The sequence below is a fragment of the Taudactylus pleione genome, unplaced genomic scaffold (assembly GCF_031769625.1).
Source record: "Taudactylus pleione unplaced genomic scaffold, aTauple2 ptg000016l, whole genome shotgun sequence".
Taxonomy (NCBI): domain Eukaryota; kingdom Metazoa; phylum Chordata; class Amphibia; order Anura; family Myobatrachidae; genus Taudactylus; species Taudactylus pleione.
The window spans coordinates 45,027,073-45,051,913 of record NW_028284418.1 but is presented as its reverse complement, the minus strand read 5'-3'; the positions used below and the strand labels follow the sequence as shown (position 1 = coordinate 45,051,913).

The window sequence follows — 24,841 nt, the reverse complement described above, 5'->3', positions numbered from 1 at the left end:
GGAGAATCGTGGTGTTTCACAGGACATATGCTAAGCTGACGGACCGGAGGGCACGGGACGCCGTCCCTCCAGAGCGGCATTACCTAGATTTTTTTCAATTGTTTTTTATCTATCTTTTATCCTAATTTTTTTCTTTTTTTTTTCCACGTTCTATTTGGATGCTCCATCTGACAATTACCCACCCTCAATGATCATATCCATTGCGCTATACGCACACAACCCCCTCTAACAACAATTACTAGTCCCAACCATTTTGGCACTAGACACCTCCGGATTCAATCCAGCATCCATCACTATCCCCCTTCCCTATACCTTCCCCCCCCTACCCATCCTGCATCATAAGTGTTTAGCAGACATGGAGCACTGTGACTCCATAATAACTCTGCAACTTATAAATAAATAAAATACTTACCATTTACACTTAGTTATCTCTACTAATTTATCTCATCACCACCTCATCAGCTTTCAAGCGCAGGCACAATTATTGTTTTTACTTATGTTAATCAGGAGTGGGGATTACTCCTAGTGCCCGCTGCTCATACTACTACCCCAAGAGTAAGCGCGGGTGGTATTCAATTTTTAGTATCGGCAGCTTAATACCTTTCTATGGTGCCATTCGTGATTCAGAAGTTATGAAGGGTCAGTTACACTGACCGTTACAACTGCAGGCTGCTTCCATTACGTCTTCTCCGGCTGTCTGTACTGCACATCCCTGGCTGTCAGAATATGCTTGAATCATTATGTTGTCATAGATGCTTCCTTCAGTAGGCAGAAGTACTGTGATGGGTTTAAGGTGAGAGTCTGTCTGTCATATTGCATGCACAATATGCCTTTTTATGCTCTGGTCTCCATTGGTGGTAATACCGGCAGCCGGCCTCCTGACTGTTATATCCCGGCGAGGGTGAAATGCCCGGCGTCTAGATGTTGACTCCTGACATTTCCCCGACGCCGGGAGACAGGTGCCTGGCATCCCGATCGAGCGGATGCCGGGCGCCATGAGCGGACAGCTGTGGGGGGGCAGGGTTAGGTTTAGGGCACCCGGGGGGGACTTGGGGTTAGGCACCCCCCTGGGAGGGTTAGGGTTAGGCTAGGGGGAGGGAGGGTTAGGGTTAGGCACCCCCGGGGGGACTTAGGGTTAGGCACCCCCCGGGGGACTTAGGTTTAGGTAGCGGGGAAGGGGGGGATTAGGGTTAGGCACAGGGGGGAGGTTAGGGTTAGGCACCCCTTAGGAGGGTTAGGGGGGTTAGGTTAGGTTAGTAGATACTTACCTTAGGACGATCAGGATTTCCAGCAGTGTCAGGCTTCCGCTGCCGGGCTCTGCTGGTTTGTCGGGCTGCCGCTGCTGGGATTCGAACTCCATATCATACCGATTCCCCATTGGTGGTATAAGCTAGGGATGGCTATGGGTGGGGTAACAATAAATGGTTGATGGCTATCCCTAGTATGAGCAGGGCAGGAATCACTGAAAAAAGGCAAAAGTTGATTTTTTTAATACAATTCATTGATATTTGGCCATGCTTCACCTCATTATTGAGCGAGGCAGGGCATTTAACGATCTTTAGTGTCCAGGATATTACATCTCCCCCCAATGTAGCTTTCTTGCTGTATATAACCTATCTCTTAGTAATGATATGGTCATGAAACCATAGTGAATGAAATGCCAAATGGCAAAAATAAACAACTTTACATACTAAAATAAGTAGCAGTACAGGTCGCTCACATAGTTTGGTTAAGCAAACAATATGGCATCTCTTAGTCACACAGATATTTACAAATATGGATAAAAATAAGATCATGCATGCTTTTGTTACATTTTAATATATATTATGTTCTCTTTACACACGTGTCATTGTTGTTGTTGGATATTGGTGAACTTCTACATAAATTCAGTTGTCTTTAATTTACATATAATATATCTTTGTTAAGAAGCCAGGCACTTGGAGGAAGGCAGCATGTGTTTCAGTTTAGAACAGTGTGATATTCTATCTTTATTGCATTAGTGGAATGCCCTCCTAGCATGTAACCAAGATAATTATCATTCATTTGTCATGGTCTCCACAGCTGCATTCTGGGGTGATATTGCTTTGGATGAAGATGATCTGAAATGGTTTCAAGTAAACAAAGCTAGCGACTTAGGAGAAGCAAGAAATAGCCAGACTGGACTTATTGCAGGTCAGTGAACTTAAAAATCACATTAATTTTAAATTATTTTATTGACTTGCTAAATTAATGCTCATTTGTTCAATGTAGTATTGGAGTCTCCAGGAAACTGCCAAATTTCTGTGAGCTCTCCCAGACACCTGAGAGTAGACCGCCTCCTGGATTCGCCCTCTTCCCTTGAGAAGCAGGGGGTCTGAGGGCTTGTTGACTCGATTCTCAGTGAATCTCATCCTTCATTATACAATGCCACAAATCATGGCGTTGTAGAGTAGGGGACAGGACCACCATAATGTGATTTATGGCACCATCCCTTTCACTGCTAACGTGGACCCTACCCTCCGGCATCTCCCAGATGGCCCAGGGAAAAAGTCAGCGGGTTTGCCTTAATCTTTTCTACAGCAGTACCCTTACAGCTGGAACACTCCTTATTTAGACCGAAGGTGCAGTTGAGTGCCTGTAAACATCCACTGGAGAAGTGCAGTGGGATCTAACCCCAACCCATACATATGGATCTTGTTGGGTTGAGTTCTTTACCCACCTCCGACTTTCCTCACAGGACTGTGCAGAAACCTGAGTGTCCTCTCTGGTATGGTGATCTTAAGATCTGTGGGGAAAAGTGACAAAAATAAGTGGGGGCAAAGGCAAACACAGGATTTCTAGAGGGGGGTTACCAAATGCTTGATTGTAGAGCATGTGGTCAGTCCATGAAGAGGGCATAAGTAGCACTTAATCAGCTTTAATATGCGTTATACAGAGTTTAGCGTATGTCATAATTTCAACATATACAGGACCAGCGATCACCATAAGCTATTAGATGCGGCAGTAGGGCCATCCTGTCTGAGCTGAATGTTTTTATTTCACATGTGGACACCACTCTATAGCATGGGAGTAAATCGAGAGTCTGCAAGCAGCAGAAGAACCTTGCTTTGGACATATATGCACATATTGGTGGGCTTATGCACTGGATACCAATATTAATAATTAACCCTATAGATTCAGTGCACCCCTAATAGTACATGTTTTTCACATCTTCTTGTTGGTGCACAGATTAAAAAATCCACTAATTATTTAATTTGTGATACTGAGTAGAACATACAGCACTAGTAAAATTGTATTATGTACTATTTCTATTGTGGTCATGGTGTGGGCTTGGAAGGGGGGTTTCCAGGTAACTGCGTTTGCCTATTGAATATTTAATCTGCTGCTGGGAGTGGTTTATCGAAGATGAGGCTATTGCTCTGTGGTTTGCTTGCATCCTGTGTCATTATATCTATAAGTCTCTCCTACTTTGTTGTTGTTAATATGCTTCATCCAAAGACACAATGAAAATAATCTTGCCAATGCAAATTCCATCACGGTGTTAAAATATTGTTACTCTACTTTTTTTTTTTTCAACTAATGGTATCGTATCTATAAAACCTGACCTAGTATAATCTGCTACTAGGTGCAAAAATATGATAGACTCCTGATGGTTGCATTGGTTATGTCTGTGTTCTGTATTGGTTAAGATGACATGTTTCACATTCTAGAGATTACACTTTTTTTTGCATTATATTGTTTTAAATAAGAGCCTTACGCTAAATGTAATGGCGACTTTTAAATGTTCTAAAAATAGGGGGGGGGGAATTTACATAATGAATAACTGCTATTTAAATTTGTTGTTCTGTGGGTGTTAAAAGAATGTTTTGATGGATTACATCCAGCAATAGTAGGCATTCTGTCAGCCAGGAATGTGACCAGCTGCCAGGGTTAGGGAACATGCTCTCTCACAATGCACAGATTTAAGAATCTTTCTATTCCAAATAACAATTGTTAGCAAGCAAAAATGTAAAGTGGACCACATAGCGTCCATGTTGAAGGCTGAACCAATAATGTAGCTAAAATATTTATAGGCTGCTTTCTTATGAATAGATTTATATGAACTTGTGCATCTGATTGTGTGAATAGGTGTGCAGTTAGTAATTCGGCATTCACAATGTCGACAGCTGGAAAATATCGACATGGACAGAACGTAAACATTTTGCATTCGGGTTAGTGATAGTGACAGTAAAAAGTATGTCGACATCACAACAATGTCGACATGCTGAATTTTACAGGTGTCATCATTATGTCGACATTTTCAATTACAATTTCGACCATACAGATGTGTCCTCATACACCTCACGTCTATACACCGTATGGTGCAACTGAAACGCTTGGAAAGGTGTAGCATAGCATATTTTCATAACATTTTGCCTCTTACACGCATCGCAGAATCAACGAATAAGCACAAAGGAACTTGGCATAAGGAAAAGAACGGGCTCTCGCATCGCAGGCCTTTTTTGCACAAATTCAGATTGTCGCACACAGATGTACAAATGTCGCACATCATATTGATCAGTGTAATCTAGCAATGTAGTTTGCTCACTCCCAGTTTTATTTATGTGAAGATGCACATTTTGAAAGATGCTTGGTGTCCGGGACCTGGCACAGAGAGGGGCTCTTTGGTGTGACTGAACCCACAGTGTCAATAGACACCTCTGTATACAGTATATATCTTAGAAACATAGAATTTGACGGCAGATAAGAACCACTTGGCCCATCTAGTCTGCCCCATTATTAAACATATTATTACCTCAACCCTTAATGATCCTTACTTCTTCTGAAGGATATCCTTATGTCTATCCCATGCATGTTTAAATTGCTCTACTGTCTTAGCCTCTACCACCTCTGATGGGAGGCTATTCCACTTGTCCACTACCCTTTCTGTGAAGTAATTTTTCCTCAGATTTCCCTTGAACCTACCAGTTTTAGAACATGTCCTCTTGTTCGAATACTTCTCTTTCTTTGAAGAATGTCTCCTTCCTTTAACTTGTTAAAAACCCTTTTATATAATTGAACGTTTCTATCATGTCCCCCTATCCGTTCTCTGCTCCAAACTATACATATTAAGATCTTTTACTCTTTCCTGGTACATTTTGTGGTGTAGACCTTGCACCATTTTAGTTGCCCTTCTTTGTACAGTCTCTAATGTATTAATATCCTTCTGGAGATATGGCCTCCAGAACTGAACACCGTATTCGAGATGAGGACGTACCAATGACCTATACAGTGGTATTATCACTTCTTTCTTTCTGCTACTGATTCCTCTCCCTATGCAACCAAGCATCTGACTTGCCTTCCTCATTGATTTGTTACAATGTTTGCTTGCCTATAAGTCACCTGAAATAGTGACTCCTAGATCCCTTTCCTCTTCAGTAGTTTCCAGTATAGTGCCATTAATTCTATATTTAGCCTTCGGATTTTTGAGACCCAAGTGCATGATCTTGTATTTTTTGGCATTAAACTGTAGTTGCCACATTCTTGACCATTCCTCTAGTCTACCTAGATCATCAATCATTTGTTTTACCCCTCCTGGTGTGTCTACCCTGTTGCATACCTTTGTGTCATCTGCAAAAAGGAATAGTTTCCCTTCAATGCCATTTGCAATGTTACAAATAAAGATATTAAAAAGCACTGGTCCAAGTACAGATCCCTGAAGTACTCCACTGGTAACATTTCCCTCTTGAGATTGCACTCCGTTTACTACAACTCTCTGTGTCCTATCCTGCAGCCATGATCGTATCAGTCTGCGATGTGGAACACTGTCAAAAGCCTTACTAAAGTCTAGATAAGCTATATCTATGGCCCCCCCTTTATCTATTTCCTTAGTCACCCAGTCAAAAAAGTCAATAAGATTTGTTTGACATGATCTCCCCCCAGTAAAGCCATGCTGTTTGGGATCCTGCAAATTGCTGGATTTGGGATAATCTGTGACTTGTTCTTTTAAGAGTGTTTCCATAAATTTCCCTTCTACTGATGTAAGGCTCACTGGTTGGTAGTTGCTTGCCTCTTCCTTGATTACACTTTTGTGCAGTGGGACAACATTTGCTCCAGTCCTCTGGAATTACTCCAGTAGCTAGTGACTGGTTGAATAATTCTGTTAATGGTGTTACCAGCACCCCTTTAAGCTATTTTAGTATCCTTGGATGTATCCCATCTGGCCCCATTGATTTATCCACTTTCAGTTTTGAGAGTTCTGTTAGGATCTTCTCTGTAAATGTGCTTGTTCCTACCTCATTTTTCTGATTACACCTGCAATTTAACTGTGGCCCCTTGCCCTCTCTTTCAGTAGTGAATGCTGACCAAAAATAATTATTAAGATGATCAGCTATTACATTGTCTCCCTCAACAAGACTCCCTCTTTCTGTCTTTAGTCTTTTTATTCCACCTTTTTGTTTTTCTCCTTTCACTTATATACTTAATTATATATATCGGTATTATACACTTGGACACATCCTTTTTGGAGTGAGAGATTTTTATCGCCCACTTGGCCATTTCAGACCAATAATACAAATGTCAGCATTTGAGTTAAGGGTCAAGATCTTCGATTGTGACAAGTTTCGACACCTTTATGATGGATGGGTAGATAGATAATATTGGTTATTGCCACTAGTAGCTGATTTTTGTATAAAAGATTAGTGGTACTGTACTTTAAGCTTTTGGTTATAGTCACCTTTTAATTACCTCTAAGTATTAGTACTTGCTTTGCTTTGTCTCAATGGATTTTTTAGGCTCTGTAATAGAACATATGCCATTTACTAAGATCTTTGGCAAAATATTCCTCATAAAACCTTCTGCAGGGAATTGCTGAAAGCAACCTATTGAATGGACAACCAAAAACCACAAGTGTAGGATGGAGAACATGCTCTCACGTGAAGAAATTTGCTTGCAAAGTTGGTGTACATTTTAAACTGATGGAACGTGGTAAAATATCTCTGAAATCTAATCTAGTGAATGACAAATTCAAGGGAATTTATTTATGGATGTTTAATTAAGTTGCTGACATCTCTTTAGAGGTCGCAAGAAACCATCACTGTTTAACTGTTAAAGTGCGTACACACTAGACGATGTGCTCACAATGCGATATCGTGAGCGATTTCCCTTGAACTCTCCCTGGCACTTCAGGACATGATATTGTGCTAAAAAGTGTCCAATCTGACCAACGATCTATCGTGCGTACTTAACGATTTCCAGTGCGTCGTGTACGAGATTGGCAGATCTTGCTTGCTGTAGGCAAGATCTGATGATGCGATGTACAACCCGCGAGTACGCGCATCGTGATCATAAGTGGACACTAACGATTTGGACACATTTTTCACGATTTGACGTTCCGATGCAGGGAAATTGGGCGAATCGTGCAAAATATCGTCTAGTGTGTATGCATCTTTAGTGCTGAAGAAAAAGTTTTAAAATTTTTTTCCCTCTTGTACTTGTGAGCTGTTTCCTTTATTATTTATAATATTAGTATTGTATAGTAGTGTTCATAATTAGTAGGTTATTTGCACCAAAAAGTATTAAAAAAACGTAAAAAAGTAATTCCCTTCCCTAATTTTTTTTTAATGTTTTTTTGGTTTACTGCTTATTATAAAGTGACAAATTGTGTTTGTACATTTGCTTGACAAATACATTTTTTGTTCTGTCAGTCACAAGCTGTTGCTTAGGCTACAAAACTCCTTAAGCTAGACCTGTTCCTGCACCACTGAGTGTTAATTTATAGGGTGCTTGAGGGCCTATACAAAGTCATACTTGAGTTTAGTAATAGTTTTTACCTTGACTTAAGGAAAAACTTGACATTTGTCAGCGCATCAGGGAGTTTAATAGGCCTTACAAAACTAACATTTTATACAAATTCCATAATTTTGGAACCTATAGAAAGGTCAAATAAAATTCTAAAAACCCTTAAGCTGGGTACACACCATACAATGGTGCGACCTGGCAATGACACGATGCGATGTAACAATACATTGCACGCCTTACACACTACACGATCTGTAGTACGACAGATCGATGTATCGTTACATTGCATCGTGTGTACTCAGCTTTAGTCCCATATAGCCTATTTATTTTCTTTATATTTTAATAATCAACCATTAAAAAGTTTGTTTTAAAGATTTGAGGGGAGATGTACTAAGTTTTGGAGAGTGATAAACTACCAGCCACTCAGCTCGTAACAGTCATGCTACAGGCTGTGTTTGAAAAAGGACAATTAGGAGCTGATTTGGTTGGCAGTTTTTCACTTTCCAATTTATCGCTTTTAAGCGCTTAGTACATCTACCCCGTCTGTTTATAATGGGGCGATTAACACCCACTTTTGTCAGCGATAACCCTTTAGATGTATAGGGCAAAATGGTAATGAGCCCTCTATCCAGTAAGTTTCAATTACTTTGCATAGGGTATAGATGTGCCCAGCTGATTTGTTGCTCCACACAGCCATGTAGCGAGCCATGCATCTTGTGCCACACAGTAGCCTTGAGTCGCGCCACACAGAATGTTTCGTAACGGAATGTAGCGTAGCACTGGAAAAAAAGTCATATCGTGTAATACAACTTTTTGTCCACCAGGTGTCACTTCCTAAACTACACACCGCATGCGTCAGATTTCCAATGCATTTTCTGTATCACTGCCTGATGATTGACAGAAGCTGTAATTCGGTACACTATAGTACAACATTTTGGTCATGGAATCAGTGCTGTAGAAGAATGTGTAGTAAAGTAATAAATAATTCCAGTACAGTATGAGTCCTGTACTGTTAAAAAAAAAATATATATATATTTTTGTCTCGTGGGCTCAGACAGGGGTCATAGGCACGCACAGCTTGAACAGACGTGATGAATGTGTTTACATGTACTGTACTAATAAGGCATGACTCAATAGCGTGAGCGCCTTTTATGCAACTTTTTACCTTCAAATGCGTCTGAATCACACAGCGATGCGAAGTAACAGCACAAGCAACTTATGTTGATTAAAATGATATGCAGCATGTCTATGTTCTGTGAGCCAGTGCGGGTGTAACTGCACGTGAAACGTTACGTAACAGCATCAGCAACTATAACATTGCATGCTATTGACATTGTACACATTGCCTGGTTTAATTTGTACACTTCACATCACATACACGATAGGTGCAGCTCCCAACATGGCTAGTGTGTGTGGATTAGTGGTTAAAGTCTGCATCTTGCACCTTGGGTTTCCCGGGTTCGAATCATGGACGGGAAGGTTGTTTTTTCTTTTTTCTTTAGTTTTTTAAATCTTGACTACTGGATTAAAAATAAATCACTTGGTGGTGTGTGAATTCTGTTATTTATACAAATACATATATAGAGATGGGTCCTCATACATCCAGCCTCCTTGCACGTTAAACAAGCCTTCTAGTCGTGCCATGCCATGGCGTGACTCGGTAGCGCGAGCGTCTTTTATGAGACTTTTTACCTCCAAATGAGTCTGAATCATACAGTGAATCGAATTGATAGAACAAGCCGCTTCTGCTGATTAAAATGATATGCTGCATGCCTATGTTCTGTGAGCCAGTGCGGGTGTATCTGCACGCGAAACGCTACATTACACTAACAGCCACTGTAACACTGTAACATAGTGATTTGCTTGCAGATACACCCACACTCGCTCACAGAACATAGGCATGCTGCATATCATTTTAATCAGCAGAAGCTGCATTTTAGTGTAAAAAGATGCAAAAAAGACACTCGGCACTACCGAGTCACACCGCACTCCTGTGACCTTGGACTCAAAACATTTCTCTCGTCATCCCACCACTTGGCATTTCTGCTATACAGTAGACATTGTATTGTACACATAACAGGGGGCAAGTTTTTCATAAAGAGAGATCATGTCAGGTTCGATACTTTTAAAATTCACTACTTTGCACTTCCCTCCTCCATTCCTTTCTGTGTATGGCCACCCAAGTTCCTTCACCACCTCCCCCCACAATCACGCATTACTATTAAACTCCACTGAGCTCATTGTATAGCTCACCACCACCCCACCATCATTCGCTTCTATTCAATGCCGCCGCATGCTGAGCACGCTATTGACATTCTACACATTGCCTGCTTTAATTTGCACACTTCACATCACATACATGACAGGTGCAGCTCTCAACATGGCTAGTGTGTGTGGGCTAGTGGTTAAGGTCTGCATCTTGTACTTTGGGGGTATAAGGTTCAAATCCTGGAACGGGAGTTTTTTTTTTTTTCGTTTTTTACATCTTCACTACTAGATTAAAAATAAATCACTTGGTGGTGTGTGAATTCTGTTATTTATACAAATACATATATAGAGATGGGTCCTCATACATCCAGCCTCCTTGCACGTTAAACAAGCCTTCTAGTCGCACCATGTCATGGCGTGACTCGGTAGCACGAGCATCTTTTATGCAACTTTTTACCTCCAAATGAGTCGGAATCATACAGTGAATTGAATTGATGGCACAAGCAGCTTCTGCTGATTAAAATGATATGCAGCATGCCTATGTTCTGTGAGCCAGTGCGGGTGTATCTGCATGCGAAACGCTACGTTACACTAACAGCCACTGTAACACTGTAACATAGTGATTTGCACTTGCTCACAGAAAATAGGCATACTGCATATCATTTTAATCAGCAGAAGCTGCGTGTGGTAATAAGATGCATTTTAGGGTAAAAAGACGCATAAAAGACACTCGGCGCTACTGAGTCACACAGCACTCCTGTGACCTTGGACTCAAAACATTTCTCTCGACTTCCCAACTCTTGGCATTTTTGCTATACAGTAGACCTTGTATTGTACACATAACAGGGGGCAAGTTTTTCATAAAGAGAGATCATGTCAGGTTCAATACTTTTAAGTACTTTTAAAACTTTTAAGAACTCTACTGAACTCAAAGCATTTCTCTCAACATCCCACCGCAGTACAAATGTTATCAGTGGAACATTCGCCATCCAGTGGTTAAGCAGTGTATTACTTGCCATGGCTTATCTTTCGTTGTAGAATACCAAGGTACGCCACAGTACAGCCATCACGTAATGTTCCATGGCGTGACACAGGAGGCCTGAATGGCGCGTGAGCAACAAACTAGCTGGACCCATCTGTAAGTAAAATTAACAAGTACCATATGGATTTCTGTTTTATTTCCATCTCAAGCTGGTTCAAATATGCGCACAACTGCGGAGTCTCTCTGGCAAAGTGGTAAGTTTATTATAGGCACTTTTTTTCACATATCTAGTCACTCTGATATACCTCAGCAGACAATAGAATACCAATACAATATAATACAAAGTGTCATCAAATTAAAAATTAGCAACCCATAGATACAGTATTCATGGTAAGCACTGAAATCTAAGAATGGATAATATTTCAAGTTTAGGACTATTGTGGACAGTGGCGTCACAAGGGGGGCACAGGCCGTACCTGGGCGTCACCCACCGAGGAGTGACACCAAAGTGCCGACTCTCCCCTCAGTGACAGGAGCCGGGTGCTCGCACTGTAGCATTACGTGAGGGAGCCGGCACTGCAAATACCCTGGGCTCAGTCCACACCTCCAGGACCCCCCCAGAGAGACTTTAAAGGAGGGTTCTGCCCCTACCTGTGAGACCATGCCCCCTTACTGAGAGGCCACACCCATTTTTACAGGTGCAGGGCTCCACTGCGCACAACTGTAATGACCGCATCGGGTGTCATCCAGTTTGGGGACGCCACTGTTTGTGGGTGCTGGATGAGAAAATGATCCATACAGATCTGTACATCAGACATGTTTATAACGATACATAGATATCCTATTTGTCTACTCTGCCAGAATGTCCAAGAGACTCCTGAATTTTGAGAGAGTAGAGAGCAGCTTCTGGTATCTGCAATGATATGGACGGTCCGAGGGCCGACTTGGGTGAATCATTTCTTCATGGCCCCACTTCCTGTGGCATCATGGCACAAATCACGTGCTGGGCACGGCTCCACAATGCATTTACCTGCCCCCTGGATGCATGTGCACAAATCCTTCTCAAACGCATGCGTACACTGCTGTCCCACTTCGGCTGCTAGAGATGTTGGTAGATATACTGTAATGTTTTTATTATTTATGGTGTTGTTATAAAAAAAAACCTCAATACATTTATTAATAATTTTTGGGTGGAATTGGCCTCTAACTCTCTCTCCCAGGTTGTAGTTCTTGTACAGGTAATTACAGAAATATACATATGCATGTAATAAATGTGTAATGCTATATTGTTGCTGCTTATTTACAGAGAAATGAAACAGCTGAAAGTATCTTAACTTGAAATTGTTCCTCTTTCAATGTATGATCTATCATTCATATATAAATACATACATATTTGAATGCCTTTTTGTTAACAAGTGGTTATTCAATGCTAAGTAGTTGATGGTGATGAGCACACAGGGCTTGTATTGGGCCAGGAATGCTGTCCTAATTAGAGTTTTCCCTTCCTTTCTAGCAGTGTATAGTTGCGGTCTGAGCTGAAGCTGACCTCATGACTATACACATCATTGGTATTTTTGTGGCTATTATGGGGCTACAATGTCTTCCTTACTGTTTGTGAAGTGCTGCGGTGTGACATGCCCTTCGAACTGTGAAGTTTCAGCACTTTGGCCTTTGTGAAGTTTAGAAAATCTTCCTATTTGGAGCAGTGTTTTTCTTCCTTCCTCTCAATACCCCCTCCAGATCCTAATGTCTTGGGATCCTAAAAGGCTTTGTTGGTTTCTCCACTGGGGGTATCTGCACCTTTGTATGCTTTTTATGTTGAAACTAAAGCGAAGCTCTTGTGATTTATCCAGCAAAAGAGATAGAGGTTTCAATTCTCAGCACATCTCACTATTGTTGGTGAAAACTAATCAAATCTGTACAGGAAACTACTGTAGAGAATGTCTAATGGACTAAAGTGTTACCTGATTTGTTTTATTTGTGGTGTTTATAAAAAATGTAACTAAAAAACAACAACCTAGAATGTCATGTTTTGGTTGTTTGGTTATGGACTTTTAATCCTATGTAACCATTTTTGTCTAGCAGATGTGGAATCAGCCTTCATAGAGGCACCAGTGTAGGAAAACTATAGCAATCTATTAAGGACTTAAGCTGGGCACCCACTATATAATTTTCTGTCCGATATCTGTCCAGTCAGGCTGGTTGGAATGAAAACCTGGTAATATATGGGAGCAAATAACAGTCGATCATATATTTTTACACACTGGACATTCACATTTTATACCTTCAGGAAATTCAATTAGAACCCGTTTTTTTCTGCCTGAAAAATGATGACGTGTTTTCACTGCCCGATCATCGAAAACTGGTTAAATATCAGGGATTGTTTTTGGAGTCTGCTGAGGTCCCGAAAAAAATCCCTGATAAGTGCAGCAGACGGCCGCGCTTCAAGGCTAATTTGACAGCCCCAGGGGGTCACTTAGCCCACCCCTCATGAACTCTTCCATATGAAACGTGTAGCATGGCCTCCCATGCTGTGTTTGGTTGTACAACCTTGTGGATTGTGGGTACTCCAATCCAGTGGACCTTATTTGGACTTTACACTCTAGCTGGCTTCTGGAGTGTATCTGTTTTTCTACAATTGAGGAGATATTCCTGTGTCATTGATGGTGGAGAAACTGGAATAAAGACACTGCAGATAGGCTCATTATTCTTTTATTAGAGGTACGTATGAATTCCACAGAATCACTCCCTCTGTAAAGGATAATATGCTATGGGTGCCCGCCTTTCTCTTAAGTGAATAAAGTGTTTGAATATTTGCACGTGGTGAATAAACAAACAAAATGTTTATTTCCCCATAGAACCTTGGTCCCGACCTCCCACTAGTCCAAAATTCCAATGACTGAAGCTAACTAAATTGCCTAGTAGCTGTATGAATATCTAGGGGGGGATTTATGAAACCTTCTTTAAACCTAGGGAACATTTCAGCAACTGCCCCTGCTCTCTCCAATTTATAATATGCCACGTATCAGAGTCCCCAGTTTATAATATGCACAGCAGTGTCTCTCTCACTGCTGTGCATATCAGCTTGCAGGGACTGAAACAGGCATCCCTTTCTTTTTTTTTTTGTGGATCCAGCGGCGCCCTCTAGTGGCCGGGGCCCTTAGGCACATGCCTAAACTTGCCTAATTGTAGCGCCAGCCCTGGTGTTACCCATAGCCAGGGCCATCTCTTCCATTGGGCTTGTTGGGCAATTGTCCAAGAGCCCAAAGCTTGTAGGGGCCCACCAACCCGACCCCTATAGCCGCGAGTACTCACCTCAGTCCCAGTTTCACTTCATCTGCCAGCTTCAGACCAGTCAGAGTGTCTCTGCATGTGTGGGAGGTCTGATGGGCATACAGGAGGGTTTAATTTTTATTGACCATTTATATTTTTTTTTCCCCGTGAATGGGTGGGTAGGGGCCCCAGGGCATTGATTTGCCCTGGGCCCACACTGCTGTTAAGACAACCGTGCCCATAGCAACTAATCCGATTATAAATATCATTCATCTACTGCATTTTATGATAGGAGCTGGTCGCTAGAGGCAATACCTCCCACTTGTCCTCTTTAGAAGGTTTGATACAACTTCCCAGTAGTTTTAATTAGTTAACCCAAAATATCATTGTTACTGATCCATTAACCAATCAGTACACACAACACTGGGTCAGACATAATAGTGGATAAACATATTACTATATCAAACAAGCATAATTACTCACTATAAATATCATACAAGGGCATAGATTGCTGTGCTTTAAATGCTCCAAACATCCAAAAAACACATTGTCATCAGTGGCTGTATTGCCACTATTACGTCTGTCAGGTTCCGGATTGCATTGCACCCTTGGAATGCAAACGTCTCTTCCGGTTTGGCGAAATCTGGAAATGATTCAGCAATGCATTACAGAGAGAAAAAAATAGTGATAATGTAGCAGAAGCTACATGATATTAAAAGGACAGATCACTAATACAATGCTCTTAAATGTTTACCATGATCGAGACTTTGAGTCAGAATAGTGAGCTAGGAAGTGGCAGATTTTACCTAGGGACTAGAGAATACCTCAGTAAAATCCCCCACTCCAGCGAATGCAGTACACTGGCAATGGCTTCCAACTGAAAGTGCTTTCTGCTAATCATACGCCGGACTTCTAGGGGCTACAGCCGGAGCAGTCCCTAGAAGCTGGGGCGGGGTTGTGTGGTTCTCTCCCCCCTCCTCACACACACGCACACACCTAAAATAGCAGGAGCTGCCATGGCGGAATGGGTATGTAATGCCGGCTGACGGGATGCCTCCTGTCAGAAAACAGACAGCGGCATCCCGATGGTTGGTATCCCGACAGGGGACTGGTAAGTATGCTTGCCGTCCCCCCCTAAACCTAACCCTCCTCTTTTGTAGCCTAACCCTCCCCGTTAGTGCCTAAACCTAACCCTCCCTCCTTTGTGCCTAAACCTAATCCTCCCCCATTAGTGCTTAACCCCTCACAGTAGTGCCTAACCCTCCCCCAAAACCTAACCCTCACCACACTACGCACCCTAAACCTAACCCCCCCCCTCCCGCGGCTACCGCTAAGTGTACCCAGGGCTTGCTTCCTTCGGGCTGGCGTCCTTCAACGTTACGGCTTCAGGATTAAGATAGGCGTCGGTATTTCGACGCCTATCTTAAGTCCCTTTTTGGGATTCCCCTGTTGGTATTGAGACCGGCGGCATAGCGGCCACCGGTCTCATAACTACATCCCGTCATGGCAGCTAACTAAAAGTCATTATATCCATAATACTGTCTGAATCACCAACAGGCAAGTGTGTATATGTGTGTGTGTGTGTGTATATATATATATATATATATATATATATATCTGCACAGTCAACTACCCATACAGTGAGAAAAATAATACATCCCACCAAATCAACCAAAAACAAAAATAATGATGATAAATACAAATACCAATTTCAATTTGTGCTACAGTATGCAGTTAGTAATTGGATGAAAGAATATTATTTATATAGATGAGGAAAAAAAGTAAAAATATGTCCAGATTGCTCCTTATTCCAAAATATATTAAGATCCTTATGAACATTCAGTTCACGGAGGACCACCGTTTCCAAAAGTGAATCCACTTTGCTTCTTTTTCAACACATGCTTGACCTCAATCAGGAGTCTAGAGGTACCCAATCAACAATCCTATATCATAGGGATGTATGCGCACAGCATCTATTCACCGTGAGTGGAGAGCTTGGGGGAAGCCCACCACCTCCGTAAGTCCTGGGGACACCCAATGTGTGATAAATTGGAGGCGTCCCCTTTTTGAGTCCGTGCGGGCCTTCAGCATGCGCAAAGACTTTCTGCCAATACCCTGCCCTGCCCGCAGTCTGGCGGGAACACTATTTCCACCTTGCCATTTAAATGATATGCCCATCTAAGTGTGTATCTGTTACCCCGTAGTCTGCCACCACTTGCAGTATAATGGCCACCGGTGCCCAAATCGCTTAAGTTACATTTGCGCAGTGTCTGTAGCACAAGCAATAATATAATATACTTAGTCTCACAACAACTCTGGTTAATAGTTGTAGGGTAGCTTAAGCGATTACATGATTCTTCAAAGACTAATGTTCCAGAGAATATATGACAAACTAATAAAGGAAGGCTTTATTTACAAATGGTACTATGCTTTGTTACAAAAATGATGAAAATAAATAAAAAGGTACAATAAAAATAGACAATACATGTATAGGAATTCAAGATAAAGGCAAAACTTTCAGAAATACATCATGTAGGTTGTATCGTCTAATGCTGTGGGGATAGCAAGAAAACTGTGCAGCTCTTAATCTGCAATTGTTCCCCAGAAACTGACACACAGAACATAGTTGCAATACCTTTTAAAACTAAAGGTGCCCATACACGGTGCAATATAGCAGCCGATCCGATGGATTGGTACGATATCGCTACTATATCGTACGGTGTGTGGGCATGATATCGGCCAGTGCGCGCTCCCGTGGGGTCGTACATCGTACCTCCAGATCTTACTGCAGGTTCACTTGATCTGGGGATGCGCTGTATGATCCCATGCAGTGCTATGCGGGAGGGGGTGCCAGCATATCAGGCGGTCGGCCACCAGATCGCTCCTTGTGTGGGGACTGCCCTAAATGTCGCCCGTCGGATCGCAGGTCACGTTGCCAGGTGCATATCGCACCGTGTATTGGCGGCTTTACACAACACATCTATATTGATGTTATGCCCAAGTCTTCTGTGACTGATGGCTGGTTTCTGATCCTGTTTTATGATACTGGAATGGCCTATGTTACTTCTACCTTTTAAACACAGAACATTATATAACTTCACTTGTGCAGGGGCACTTGGAAAAATTGTATACTCCAATCTATTTTTCATATATTAATCTCTAGCATGCAATTGGACTTTACTGCATAGAGGTGGGTGGGCGCTTAGATACCCAGTTCCCCTCTCCCTTGTAGTGTGATTGCATTTGAAGGCATAAACTTACTACATAGTGTTATGATTTGAGATATTTTTTTTTTGGCTACATTTGAAGTAGTATTTTGGTTTTTATCCAAAAACAGATTCAATATCTGCTGCCTTTTGGTCTCTTCAGATGGTTTTGACACATAAGTTTTGCAGACTCCTGCCTGTTGGTGTCCAGCTATGTCAGGAGACAGGCAACCCCTTGAGGTCCATGCTTGGTGTGTGAAAGTATTCTATATGCCGAACAAGGACGTTCCCAATTACTTTATAACTGATGGATAAAGTCTGTATATGTAATTATTCTCCGACACACAGGATACCACATGTAATTTAGAATATAGAATTTGTTTATTTCATAATTGTCTTGCTTCACTACTACCTGGCACTTTGAATGTAGTTTTTGTATATCTATAGTTTTCATATGGGCAGTTGAGAAGATTTAAAGATACATATCTAGTGACACTGGTAACCAGAGAGCCAAGGGGGGTGTGCAGATACGGCATACAGGGTATATTTTATAAATGTCTTGACAATTGGGTGTAATGTCCCATGTTTCAGTATGCCCTCTCTAACACACAAACCCGCAGTATATCTTGGCAGCTGTACTTCTAACTAGGCCCATATTGCTACACTATTCAACTGCTATATCAATAGGAAGCTAACAAAATCCTGTTATATTTACATGTGTGTATACGTCTATGTATCCTCTTGTGTCAGAAAGCAATACATTGTCATTAATGACTTGAGAGAATGAAAGGTTATATGCAACCAGGAGCATTACATGTGATAACCAGACACCATAGTAAAATCAGGGGTAGTACAAGTGATACTGGTCGATAGTCGTTGAATGGTCCCTTCATGCTCTTTTCAGCATGTGCATTGTCCGTGCGTGCTCCATGAAGCATCATCTTGGCTTGCAGTTCTGGAACTTCAAGTACCGTAGGTAAATTACCAATTGTATCATGTAACAATATGTAAAAATGTCCTTAAAAAAAAAAAAGTATATTTTTCTGGAGCTTTAAATGTGTCTTAATTGAACATGTAGTTGTCTCCACACATTCTTTGAATGAACAGGGCCTCTGTTGGTAAAGGTCCAGTCTTCTCAGGGTCTTCTCACAAGCATCATTGGCTGCTCCTGAAGGTATTCACTCTGGAAAAGGTGTATTACGCTCCTGTATCTAGATGGGTATGTGCCAGAGTTGCCTACCCTCCCGATTTTCGCGGGAGTCTCCCGAATACAGGTGGGAGCTCCCGCTACCCCGTAAAGTAGGTTGAATCCCCCGCATTCCCTCTGCCCTGTCTAAAAATCCGGACTGCACTTGCGCGAGTCCGGAGGTAAAGGGGGCGGGGCCCGAGCTTAAGACGCAGGGGCGCACTCACCGGGTGCAGGGAGGCAGGAGTGTGGCTGCTGTGAGGTCTCCTGGGCACGCCTTCCCCTGCTCACAGACTGCTGCTGGGAGAGACTGATGCTCCCAGCATTCCCTGCCCAGCCTGTGATGACAGAGGGGGGAGGAGCCGACGCCGGAGGACACTGAAAACAGAGGAGCTGCCTGAGACTGTGAGTGTTAGAGCTCACTGCAGCTCCTGCTACATGTATAACTCATGTCAGTGCCGTGGGGGAGGGAGGGCGATCTATTACTGTGTAATTGTATGTGATGTATGTGTAGTAATGTGATGTACAGTATGTGTGGGTGTAGTAATGTGATGTATGTGTGTGTAGTAATGTGATGTATGTGTGTGTAGTAATGTGATGTGTAGTAATGTGATGTATGTGTGGGTGTAGTAATGTGATGTATGTGTAGTACAGTATGTGTGGGTGTAGTAATGTGATGTATGTGTAGCAATGTGATGTGTGTGTGTGTGTAGTAATGTGATGTATGTGTAGTACAGTATGTGTGGGTGTAGTAATGTGATGTATGTGTGTGTGTAGTAATGTGATGTATGTGTGTGTGTGTAGTAATGTGATGTATGTGTGTGTAGTAATGTGATGTATGTGTGGGTGTAGTAATGTGATGTATGTGTAGTACAGTATGTGTGGGTGTAGTAATGTGATGTATGTGTAGCAATGTGATGTGTGTGTGTGTAGTAATGTGATGTATGTGTAGTACAGTATGTGTGGGTGTAGTAATGTGATGTATGTGTGTGTGTAGTAATGTGATGTATGTGTGTGTAGTAATGTGATGTATGTGTGGGTGTAGTAATATGATGTATGTGTAGTACAGTATGTGTGGGTGTAGTAATGTGATGTATGTGTGTGTAGTAATGTGATGTATGTGTGTGTGTAGTAATGTGATGTATGTGTGTGTAGTAATGTGATGTATTTGTGTAGTAATGTGATGTATGTGTGTGTGTGTACTAATGTGATGTATGTGTGTGTGTAGTAATGTGATGTAATTGTGTGTGTGTGTGGGGAGGTGAAATCTTCATATGATGTGTGTGACTGACTGGGTGTCTGTGTGTGAGAGACTGTGTGTGTGTGTGTGAATCTATTCATGGGATGTGCTGAGACTGTCTGTGTGTGACTGTGTGTATGAATCTATTCATGGGATGTGTATGAGACTGTGTGTGTGTGTATGAATCTATTCATGTGATGTGTGTGAAACTGTCTGTGTGTGTGTGAATCTATTCATATAAATGAATGTGTGCGTCTGGGGGGGAATCTATTAATGTCAATATGGCAGGGTAGAGATGTATTAATGTCAGTGGGGGAGCTAGGGCGTCAGCTTATAGGAATATATACGCCCATAGGTGGAGTTAGACACGCCCTTTGGGTGGAGCAGACCACGCCCCCACAAAGGCACGTCGCATTCTGCAGCCATCTACAATCTCCCTCAAAGTCATTTTCAAAAGTAGGCAAGTATGGTATGTGCAGGGTTAATTGTGTTACTGCCTTAGATACAGTACCGGTAGTCCTTCTAGTGGGCACAAACCACATAGCTGCTGGTAAAAATGTGTGGCCTTGTATAAAATTATATTTCCTACATTTAAAAGTGGACCATATGTAATAATAATAATAATAATAATAATCATAATTTTATTTATATAGCGCTTTTCTCCTAAAGGACTCAAAGTGCTTTACATTTACAGTACAAAATTCAAAATAAGCTTAAACAAGGGATACTAGTGAAATGCTTGGGTGAATAGGTGAGTCTTGAGTCTATTTTTGAAGGATTGTAGAGCGGAGGCCTCTCGAACTGTGCGGGGAAGTGAGTTCCAAAAGGTTGGAACCACAAAAGCTCGACCCCCAGACGAATTCTGTGAGATTCTAGGTACTATTAATAGCCCTTCGTCAACGGATCGCAGTAATCGAGTGGGACAGTAAGGAATCAGAAGCTTCTTCAGGTACCCTGGGTCATGGTCATGAAGGGCTTTGTAAGTTATTAATCCAATCTTGAAAGCAATTCGCCATCTGACAGGCAGCCAGTGAAGGGAGTAGAGAATGGGTGTTATGTGGCTGGAACGGGGCTGGTTGGTTAATAGCCTGGCAGCTGCTTTTTGTATCATCTGCAAGCGGTGTAATTCTTTTGCTGGAAGACCGAGGTAGAGGGCGTTGCAGTAGTCTAGGCGTGATTGATTATATAAATGCATGTATGACTTTAGGCAGATCTTCTGAGGGAATTAAGTGCTTGATTCTGGCTATGTTCCTCAGATGAAAGAATGAGGATTTGATTGTGGCTGATACCTGATGTTTAAGTGTCAAGAACCAAGGTTCTGCACATGTTTAGTGTTTTGTAATTCTGACATAAGTAACATAAGTCCAAATAAAATAACAGCAATAACACTGTTTTGCAGATATATTGAAGATACATGATTTAGAGCTACTTATCACATAAATATATTATAAATTGTAATGCGTTGATTGTCTTAAAAGAGTTAACCAGTGACAACAGAGAAAAGCTTAATAAAAAAATTAATTTAATAAAATAAATGACACTGAAAAAATAAGTAGAGTCCTTTTAAAGTGTCTTTTAAGTTTAAGCCCCTCTGTGGGTCTTAAATGTCACTGATGAGTCAGAGTTAAAATACTCTCTTAGGGCATGTGTACTCTGAACAGTAGTCTTATGAGTAACAGAGGACAGGAGGGGGGGTGGATGGATTTCCAAACCACCTACCTTTTTATGATGCTTGGAGTGAATGTGAAGGGGCCCTTCTATTTTCCTCTGGCAAATGGCTGTGCTAGTCAGTAGGCGTGCTGTTACTTAGTGCTATCTGTACTGGACCAGTCAGTGAGTCCAGGCTTGGCCGTCGCAAACTCACTGCAGTTCTTTCAGTTGATCTTTGGTCTCTACTGGCTGAGCTCTTGCCAGTGGGATGTGCTGATGGTTGTGTACAGCTGCCTGGAGGGTATAGAGGTCCGTGTCACATCTGGGTATATAAGATGGTGCGGCCTTGAGTGCAGTGCTGATGATGACTGTTAGGGGTGTGTTGTTTTATGTGTCCACTCTGCCTATTATGGAATGGGGAGAGTTGTGCCCTTTTGTAATTATTATGTGTAGTTTATATCTCAACAGTAAAGCTGGCAGGATACATATCTGTCCTTTAGAAACATATTTTCATATCATATGTATGCCATACATAAAGTTACTCAGCAATGACATAGCTCTAATAGACAGACCCTATTATAAATAGAGGGGATGAGGCTAAGGTAGACGGTAGAATAAGCCGATGACTGACGGGCCTGTACCTACAGTACCTGGACATATATGGCGGTCACTAATGCTGTCTGTATTATATGCCGGTCATATATTTAGATGGTCACTACTAGCAACTAGATTGGGGGAGGGGCGAGATTAATTTTTGTCCTGGATGACAGAAAGCCTAGCTTCACCCTTGGCACCCACAGGAAAAGGCAAAAGAAAAACAACAAATGTAAAATAGCGCTGATCGATCAATAATATTTAGTTAGTGAAAAAATGTGTACCCCTGGTAGGGTAGAAATTGTGATCAGAATGCAGTAACATTAAAATATATTTTCCAGATATTTATTATATATAAGATCAATGTCTAAAAAGATAATACATATACAAATATCATTATAAAATATCCAAGTCCAGCTTTCATATGAGCAATTGTGTAATTATTGATTGTAAATCAATATTACAATGAAATCCCTATGCAATCAATGTCTCTATTACAAACCGCTAGACAAGTGATATTTCCTCCGCACATCAGGAACAGGGTGTCACAAAGTCAGGTATCTAACACATAGGCTGAGTATAATTAACAAAATGTCCAGTTATGCATATAGTCCCAGAATAGACAGTGTGATGGGGTGGCCACCCAAGTACGGAGAAACTTGGCCATTTGCTGCAGCCGCAGCTGGCGTCGGATGGAAGCGCAGCCACTCTTGCATGTGGCTCCACGTACACAGCAATCCAAATCTGTGGACTTGTTTTAAGGGATTCACAGCGACGCAAGTAAGCTGTTTGATTGGATTGCAAATGACCAATGTAATAGGGGATCCAGAATAGGTGCAGGAACAGGAAAAGGAGAGTGTAGTCCCCTTGTCTGCTGACACACAATTAGGGCTAGGAGACATTGAATAATGTCTCTTAGCCATAAGCTAAGAGACATTGGGCCTGATTCAGAACGAATGCCCGCTCTGAATCAGGGCGTTTTTTTTTTTTTTTGGTGCATCCTCCTGGACGCTCGCATAGCTGTGGGTTACCACCAACAGCTTATGCGAGCGTCCATGATGATGGTCGCGATGGTCAAGACCATCGCGACCATCAGGCTTGCGACGAGACCCTGCGGTAGGGTCTCGCTGCCGCAAGCCCTGGAGTGATTTTGGCTCTATCAGAGCCAAAATCACTCCCACTTACATCACTAGTGATGTCAGTGGGGCCAGACCCAGACGGTAGGCGTTCCCATGGGAATGCCTCCGTCTGGGCAGCCACGCCCCGGCACGCCCACCAAAGGGGGCGTGCTGTCACTCACCATCGACAGCACGCCCCCTTTTGGTGCGAGAACCCGAGCGACGGCTTCCCCGTCGCTCACCGGGTCTCGTGCATGCGCACGACGGAGCAGCCTCCGTCGTGCGCATGCGCATTTGGGTACCATCGACCCGCTTGTGAGCGTCCTGCGCTCGCGAGCGGGTCTGAGTGAGACCCTTTGTTCATAGTTGTTTGTCGCTGGAGTCCTTCTGCGTGCTATCTGGAAATCCCAGTGAAGTTACTGGGTCAGTAGCCATAGGTCCTTGGGGGAGATGTACTGTATTATAGTGGCATGGATCGTGCTGCTATAACTCTTCCTGCTTCGCCTCTTTACCGAGGCAAAGCAGGATCTATGAACATCTCATCTAAAAACTCCCTCTTCTAGCAATCACTGACCATTCATACATAGAGATGAACATTGGCAGGCTAGCTTGTAGATAGCAGCGCCGATAATGAAGGGGGTGCATAATTTTACACCCAACCATACATTAATAGATGGGAGAGAAGCGAATCAGTGCACATGTAACGTGTGATGATATCACTAAACACCCATATAGCACCTTCATATATCTACCCACTTGTTAGAAGAGCCGCCCCTGGTCATAAGCCATGTAAGATGAATGCCTTGGGCCCCATTGCTCCAGGTGTGTGGCCATCAAGAAGTGAACTCGGGGCAGTTATATGTTCATAATCATGTGACCTTTGAGCAGTAATGCGTGGCATAATCATGTGACCTTGAGGCAGTAATGTGTATTATCATGTGACCTGGGGCAAAAATGTATGGCATAATAATGTGACATGGAGGCAGTAATGTGTGGCATAATCATGTGACCTGGAGCAGTAATGTGTGGACTTGGGGGCTGTAATGTGGGCATATTCGTGTGATGTGGGCCAGTAATGTGTGACATAATTATGTGACCTGGGGGCTGTAATGTGTGCTTTATCATGTGACCTGGGGACTATGTAGTAGTTTATATGTGAGTGTCTAAACACAATGTTTGGTGGCAGGATTAGCTGCAATTTAAGGGGCACAAGCTAAAATCTTGCCAAGGCCACCAAATTGTTCAGGGTAGGCTCTGCTTGTTAAGGTTACGTGAATCAGGTAGCCAATGCAAGTCACAGGTTCAATAGTAACTGTACTGGTAGTTAATACTAGAGTTTGCAGGGCATGTATTTTAAAAAGACCACTCAGGTCCTGAAAATTGGTAATGAGGAGACACCGTAATGGACATGGTGTGATGGTTCTATACACATCATTATTAGCCAACTTTAACAGTACTTTATATATGCACCTTTGTACATCCGCTCTCTGCCCATAATATATGTATGATCAGGCCCCATCACTTTCAGCTATTTTAATTTTTTTTTTTCCGAATTTCCACTCAAATACATCACCATTTTCGGAATGCACATTTTATGACATTTTAGTGTCTCCATGTTAAATGTTG

At 42.2% G+C, this 24,841-nt stretch overlaps 1 protein-coding gene across 1 annotated transcript in view; it reads left to right on the top strand.

Annotated features, from left to right (window-relative positions):
- TLL2 (tolloid like 2) overlaps positions 1-24,841 on the top strand; it is a 195,175-nt gene that overhangs the window by 102,053 nt on the left and 68,281 nt on the right. The window contains exon 2 of the mRNA XM_088473853.1: positions 2,062-2,172. Within this exon, the coding sequence (XP_088329979.1) occupies positions 2,062-2,172 (111 nt within the window). The remainder of the gene's footprint in view (positions 1-2,061; positions 2,173-24,841) is intronic.